Source organism: Colobus angolensis, unplaced genomic scaffold, assembly GCF_000951035.1.
Source record: "Colobus angolensis palliatus isolate OR3802 unplaced genomic scaffold, Cang.pa_1.0 Scaffold45, whole genome shotgun sequence".
Lineage (NCBI taxonomy): Eukaryota > Metazoa > Chordata > Mammalia > Primates > Cercopithecidae > Colobus > Colobus angolensis.
Genome location: NW_012117932.1, coordinates 1,704,943 through 1,713,026, shown reverse-complemented (window position 1 = coordinate 1,713,026; position 8,084 = coordinate 1,704,943). Strand labels below are relative to the sequence as shown.

The following is an 8,084-nucleotide window of genomic DNA, read 5'->3' as shown; positions in this document are numbered from 1 at the left end:
GGTTGTCAGAGCCTCTGCTTCCCTGATGTGCAGAAATGCAAGAGACCCACAGAGAATTGTTTTCCAACACACATTAGCCAGCTTTTCATGTGAACTATACCCACTCTTGTTTTAGAGCCCAAGACCGCGTTTTATCTTTTAAAAATACACTTTAATCTAACCGTGGAATTTAACAAACATTTATATACAATCAGAGACTAATTTGAAGTATGTTTTCCATTCATTTCAGGCATGAGAAAACACATTGCAGTCAAAATTAAAGATATCCATCCATAAATTACTTTTATTTCTCATTAAATGAGCACAGAGTCATTAGTATATTAATAACAGATATGTTTATTATTACATATCCATCAGTGCGGCTTTCAATACCACTTGAAACATGCATATCATCCTAGAGACGATCAGTTTTCCAGTGCTTCTTATCTGATACACATTACTGCAAAGCCATTATAAATTACTGAGGAGGTATTTGGTTAAAAAAATAAACAATAAATCATACTGTCCATATGCATCAACTCTTGTTACTGGACAAGAGTTTAACAGTATTTTTCTGGTAATTCCTATGTTAACTGGAAAACATCATGGATGTATTGCCATATTTCCTTTTTATATTGGTGCAACCTTCTACATTTTTTGCAGAGTTTTATAAAGTCATTACCATAGCAGGTAGTTTGATGCAAAGATTGTACTCAATTTATGAAAGTCCAACAAACTTCTAAATATTTTAAATTAAACCAATTATCAATGAAAAACTCACTGACACATAATTTTTTGAAAATACATTTTTTGAAATTTCTATACTTACTCATGGCAGTAAAATAATTATTTCAAATTAAGGCACTAAAAGGACAATGCAACCCCCATTGAAAGTGTTCTAAGAATAATTTACATTTCAAACAGTGCATACATTTCTTATATGTTTGTTAACTTAATGTCTTTATCATTTAAAACCACAAAGAAATACATTATACAATTATAGAAATGATGTACCCCACAAAATGCTTTTAAACTTGGTTCTTTTGTACAGCTAGTTTCCTAATGTCTCTAGTAGTAAAATAACTCAATATGGCTTGGCAAAAATGCATAGATTAAATGTAATTTTTTTCATCCTCTCCCATTCCCCAAACTTGCTGAAACATATACAGTATTTTCTAAAGCATAATGAAAGATATTTAATTTCTCCATCAAGTCCACCATGGGCAATCAACAGTAAGGCTTTTAAATTCTACAGTGAGGGCACTGAAGTTCAAGTGATATCACTGCTTTCTTAAAATAGTTTTGTATAGTCTTGCAAGAGCACAAAAACTTAAGTCATTTAAAAAACAAACAAACACACAAAAAAACTTCAGTTTGTCTCATTTTGAGATATTTTCTTTACTCCTTCCATGAGCTGATCTTGATAGTGATGGCCGTTCCACATGAAAGTGAAAGTCCCTTCCTCTTACTCATATGAGGAAAACTCTGTTCTATCACGACTGACAGGCATTTTCTTATAAATCCAAAAAGGCAGCACCTTTTAAAAAAAATATATCTACCTAAGCTTTCCCCCAATTGTACTTGCATTACATAGTAATAATTAATCTAATCTACCTGTAGGCAAACCCGCAATAAAAAAAACCCCTCAGTGTATTGTGCCAAAGCAAGGACAGAATAACAGCAATCTTAACCCTGAAGCCTGTGATATTTGTGTCAAAGAAACAGCCTGTCTGCTCTGCATGGTTAAAGAAGCCTGGTTTATCAGGTAGCATCCCACACGATTCCACAATGCACTTGGTCACATGGTTAACTGTTGAGGAGGGGGAAAAAAACTAATTTAAGAAATGCACTCTGTTTAAAAATACAAGAAACAAACATTAGGAGGAAAGGTAAATATACATTATCTTTACATACAATAATTAACAATTACACAAAATTTGGGAAACAAAGAATAGGAAAAATATACTTAGTATTCTCTCCTCTTTGTTTCTGCACATTTTCTTACTCAGCTATAATCCCATTTCAAATCACTTTAGATCCAGTTTACACCCTATGCTCAGGAGAAGGCTGACATAGCATTCTACAGAATTAAGTTAGCAGTGATGTGGTAATACCTGGCATAGTGTGGTGGCTGAGAAAGGAAAGGATATAAGTCATTTCAAAGAATTAGGCCTGGTTACTGACAATAGGGAATGAACAAAAGAGATGAATTCAAGATGGCTTTAAGCCTGCTTGGAAGATGTGGGTGACACTGGCAGCGAGGCCAATCAGTGTTAGGTCTCAGCTTCTAGATTCGAGTGGCCCTATTAATCTAGGGAGTACACTCTAGGGAAGCTGGTATGTGGCAGAATAGAGGCTTTAGAATTGGACAGAAATGGTTTCCAATCCATTGGCTCTGTGATTGAGCAAACTGCTTAATTTCTCTGAGCCTTATTTACTAATGAGTAAAATGAGAACTTAATGAGATCAGATTTCATAATTTCTTTCCAAGAAAGAGTTAATTGCTGGGTGTGGTGGCTCATGCCTGTAATCCCAGCACTTTGGGAGGCCCAGGAGGGTGCATCACCTGACGTCATGAGTTCAAAACCAGCCTGGCCAACATGGTGAAACCCCATCTCTACTAAAAATACAAAAATTAGCAGGGTGTGGTGGTGTGTGCCTGTAATCCCAGCTACTCAGGAGGCTGAGGTGGGAGAATAGCTTGAACCCGGGAGGCAGAGGTTACAGTGAGCTGAGATTGTACCACTGCACTCTGGCCTGGGCGACAGAGCGAGACTCTGTCTCTGAATGAATGAATGAATGAATGAATGAATGAATGGTTATGCCTTATAATTGTTTATCATGGCATAAAAGATATTTTTGGAAAAAAGTTCATCAAAAATAGTTAAATAGCCAGGCGCGGTGGCTCATGCCTGTAATCCCAGCACTTTGGAAGGCTGGGGCAGGCAGATCACTTGAGTGTGATCTTGATAGTGGTCAAGCTTTGAGGTCAGGAGTTTGAGACCAGCCTGGCCAACATGATGAAACCCTCTCTCTACTAAAATGACAAAAATGAGCCAGGCATGGTGGCATCCGTCTGTAATCCCTGCTACTTGGGAGGCTGAGGCCAGAGAATTGCTTGAACCTGGGCGGTGGAGGTTGCAGTGAGCTGAGACAGCACCGCCACTGCACTCCAGCCTGGGTGACAGAGTAAGATTCTTAAAAAACAAAAAAAAGTTAAACAACGAAAGAAGTAGGACTTAACTGGGAATTTTGTTTGTAATAACGTAGTTACTGATATGTAGCCATAAAAAAGGATGAGTTCGGCTGGGCGTGGTGGCTCACACCTATAATCCCAGCACACTGGGAGTCAGAGGCAGGTGGATCACGAGATCAGGAGTTCGAGACAAGCCTGGCCAACATAGTGAAACTCCATCTCTACTAAAAATACAAAAATTAGCCAGTCATGGTGGCATGCACCTGTAGTCCCAGCTACTCAGGAGGCTGAGGTTATGATAAGCCGAGATCACGCCACTGCACTCCAGCCTGGGCAACAAAGCAAGACTCTGCCTCAAAAAAAAAAAGTGGGGGGGAGTGGAGGGGGATCGGTTCATGTCCTCTGCAGGGACATGGATGAAGCTGGAAACCATCATTCTCAGCAAACTAACACAGGAACAGAAAACCAAACACCACAGGTTCTCACTCATAACTGGGAGTTGAACAATGAGAAAACATGGACACAGGGAGGGGAACATCATACACCAGGGCCTGTCAGGGGGCTAGGGGAGGGATAGCATTAGGAGAAATACCTAATGTAGATGATGGGTTGATGGGTGCAACAAACCACCATAGCACATGTATACCTATGTAACAAACCTGCATGTTCTGCACGTATATCCCAGAACTTAAAGTAAAATAACTTAAAAAAATAGTCACTGATAATACCAAATAATTTTGTATGTTGGGATAGTATGGGAAGTTAACAAAAAAGAGAAAAACAATTTTAGTTTTTGTAGAAAACTATGCCAACACAGTTAAAAAATAGAAAAGATGATTAAAAGTTTTATATGAATTTCTGCATTAAAAAAATTAACAAGTTGGCTAAAGCATTAAGGGCTAAAACTATGCCATGTACAGCAACTTATGACAATAAAATTAGACAGAACTAAATAAATATAATATTGCACGTATTATTATTTTTAAATTCTAACAAGAATAAGTCAAACTAATTTATAAAGTCACTGCAAGTCATATACAAAGACCTAAAAATGATGCCCTCTGTGGTGAAAAGAACATTTATTCTGATTTTAATAGATGTTATCCAATCATTTTCACATTGTTAAAAAGGTCAGCATTTTCAATCCTTACCTAGTTTTTCCAGATGTAGTTTTGACCACTTTCCGGAAAGACTGATTTGCAGTGGATCTTGTAGAAAGTGTTCGAGGGGAGGCACGAACAAAACCAGATGGTGGATTCTTAGGGATTTTCTTTACTAAATGAGTTACCCATTTTTTTTGTTCATCCTGAGAACATGCTAACAGCAGCATATCTCTTGCTGATGTTACATCATAACTTACTATGTTAAGGAGGAAAAAAAAAGCATAATTAAAGTTATACCGTTTTTTTAAATCCAACCTATCAAATGCATAGTTTTTCAAGTTCTTAAGGTTCTAAAAGTTTTAATATGCTTAATTAAGCATGAACAATATCTCATTCTCCTTAAGTTAAATAAGGCTGAAATTTAAAAAAAAATTAGTCAAACTAATTAAGTAAAATCAGAAATATTAAAAAAATGTAAAACAAATAAATGTATTTAAAGAACATAAGTTTCTTATCTGAAAATAGCTATGGTCTGTATTCTTTCCCTCAAGCTACCTCTGCTAAACTAGAAAATATTCTGTCTATGATACAGCATGCATGCTGATCCAGGCAGTGAATGCCAGACAAAAAAGAAGAGGAAAAACTAAGGGGTGAATAGAGTGGAACTCACCTGTTGCTCTCTTCTCCAACTTGGGGTAACTTCTTAGTGGCATGTTTGTTTTTTTGTTTGTTCACAAGGGGGTGATTCTCTTTAAAACCACTGTTGGCTGGGTGTGCAATGGCTGACACCTGTAATCCCAGCACTTTGGGAGGCCAAGGCAGGTGGATCACCTGAGGTCAGGAGTTCAAGACCAGCCTGGGCAAAATGCTGAAACTCCATCACTACTAAAAATACAAAATTAGCTAGGTGTGGTAGCACATGCCTATAGTCCCAGCTACTCAGGAGGCTGAGATAGGAGAATCCCTTGAACCTGGGAGGCAGAGGCTGCAGTGAGCTGAGATCACGCCATTGCACTCCAGCCTGGGCGAGACAGAGTGAGACTGTATCTCAATCAATAAAAATAAATAAAAACATTCTTAAAAGCTAAATCTGTAAATAGCTGCACATTGCTCCACCAGTGTCAAAATATTACTTTTTATAATCTCTTTTCAACTTGGTATAGAAATTAATACACTAAGTTATTTCATTGAGACTTAAAACTAAATTTGTTGTAAGTTGTAACAATAATTACCATGCCTTACCTTTACATGGACAAATTAAGTCCTCTTTCTTATCTAAGTGATCTCTGTGGCACTTAACATGGCATCTTCGACACTCTAGGGCAGGGGGTGGCTTAAAAACATGCCAGAGAGGTTTGGCACAGGCATCACAATTGGCAGGAAAGTGGTAGAGTGTAGGAATAAACTCATGGCCTTTGTGATTTTGGAAATTAGTTTTTTCAGCTTGTTGTACTGGTTCCATCTCTACATCTTTTCTACATTCACCTTCATTTGCATATAGTATCTACATTCAGGAATGGTGAAAGGAAAAGATTTTTAAAATCTTAAGCATTGGTATATTTTGCATTTGCTTCACAAAAACACTTAGGACTTAGATTCTTTAAAATTATAACTTCAGATTTTTACCTGGAATATTTTAGGAATTTCTTCAGTTTCAGCTCTATACACATCTCCTTGGGTTACAGGTCTAACATGAAACAGTTTACTAAAATGAAAATAAATATAGGCCATTTATAAAAACTCATTTATTGTAAAAGACATTTCATTAAAGAGGACATACAGGTAGTAAATAAGCACATAAAAAGATATTCAACATCATCAGTTATTAGAGAAATGCAAACTAAAACCACAATGAGTGTCACTACACATCAGAGTTTAAAAAAAATAAAAATAGTAATAACACCAAATGCTGGTGAGAATGCAGAGAAAGTAAATCATTCATATACTGCTGATGGAAAGGAAAATTACAGAGCCACTCTGGAAAAGAATATGGCAATTTCTTGGAAAACTAAACATATGCTTACCATATAACCCAGCAAATTGCACTGCTGGGCCTTTAATTCCAAGAAACAAAAATTCATATAAAACTTCATATCTATTTAAAAAAACCTCCACATAGATGTTCATAGGAGCTTTATTCATAATAACCAAAACCTAGAAACAACCCAAATAAATGGGTAAGCAAACTGTGATACATCTACACTATGGAATACTACTCTGTAAGAAAAAAAACAAATCATACATGGATTGATCTTAAGGGAATTATACTCAATGGGAAAAAAGCTGATCATAAAAGATTACACATTATTTGATTCCATTCATATAACACCCTTGAAGAGACAAAATTACGGAGATGGAGAACAGATTAATGTTGCTATGGATTAGGGAGAGGTGGAGGAAGGAAGCTGCCTTTTGGCTACAAAAGGAGTAGCACAGGGATGCTTGTGATGGAATTGTTCTGTATTTTGAGTGTGGTGGTGGCCATACGAATCTATACATGTGAGAAAGGCATACAGATTGGAAAGAAAGAAGTGAAACTCATTATTTGGCGATGACATGATTATATGCAGTTGTCTCGCGGTATCCGTGGCAGATTGGTCCCAGGACCCTGGAGGATACCAAAATCCTCCGGGGATTTTGAAGAGAGAAAGAGAAAGACAGAGGAAGTGAGGGAAGGAGGGAGGGAAGAGAGTAAAAAAAAGAAAAGATAAAAAAATGGTGTAGTATTTGTATATAACCTAAGTACACCTTTAAACTTGTCTCTAGATAATACCTAATACAATGTAAATGCTATGGAAATCGTTATACTATATTGTTTAGAGAATAATGACAAGAAAACAAATCTGTACATATTAAGTACAGACACAACCATAGTAGGCCTAACTACATTTTCAACCCATGGTTGGATGAATATACAGATGCAGAACCCACAGATGCAGAGGAATGACTGTGTGTAGAAAAGTCCTGTGGAATTGACCCCAAAACCCCACAACCCTATAAAACTGTTAAGTGCAAAGCAAGATTAAATGATTCAAGGTCAGTATATAAAAATAAATACCGTTGGAACAACCAGATACCTATGTGGGGGAAAAAAAGCCAACCTGACCTAAACAACTACCTCTTACCAAACACAGACCACAAGAGGCAGAAAACATTTTAAAAATTGGTACACTGATCCTCATTAAAAGACACCATTAAGAAAATCAACAGGCAAGCAACAGATTGGGAAATATTTGCATTACATATTTCTAACATAGGATTCTTATTCAGAATACATAAAGAACTCTTAAAAACCAATCTTAAAAACATAAGCAACCGAATTTAAAAATGGGCAAAAGACTTGAAAAAACTTAAGATACACAATGGCTAATAATGACATGAAAGATTCTTGCTATTAGTTATGAGGAGAATGCAAATTAAAATAACAATGAGATAGCATTTAACATCCACTAGAAAAGCTAACAGATCTATTTTATAACCCAGGATTCCACTCCTATTTACCCATGAGAAATGAAAACATAAGTTTAAAAAAAGGAATGCTCCTAAGTCTTATTCACGATAGCCCCAAATTGGAAGCAACCCAAATGTCAATCAACACAAAAATGGACAAATTCATACAATGTTATACTATTCAGCAATACAAAGAACAATCAATACATACACCACCACAGGTGCAGGATGAGTGAAAGATGCTAGGCACAAAAGTGTACTGTTTAATTCCATTTATATGAAGTTCTAGAACAGGCAAAACTAATCTTGGCAATAGAAATCAGATCATGGGAAGAGGCACAAGTGAGCTTTCATAT

General features: G+C 36.5%; 1 protein-coding gene across 1 annotated transcript in view; it reads right to left on the bottom strand.

Annotated features, from left to right (window-relative positions):
- Positions 1 to 256: 256 nt before the first annotated feature.
- The window catches only part of ROCK1 (Rho-associated, coiled-coil containing protein kinase 1), a 158,036-nt gene continuing 150,208 nt past the window's right edge, over positions 257 to 8,084 (bottom strand). The window contains exons 30-33 of the mRNA XM_011957774.1: positions 5,905 to 5,983; positions 5,521 to 5,782; positions 4,327 to 4,534; positions 257 to 1,789 (exon numbers count right to left, since the gene is read on the bottom strand). Coding sequence (XP_011813164.1) covers positions 1,786 to 1,789; positions 4,327 to 4,534; positions 5,521 to 5,782; positions 5,905 to 5,983 — 553 coding nt within the window. The 3' untranslated portion in view covers positions 257 to 1,785. The remainder of the gene's footprint in view (positions 1,790 to 4,326; positions 4,535 to 5,520; positions 5,783 to 5,904; positions 5,984 to 8,084) is intronic.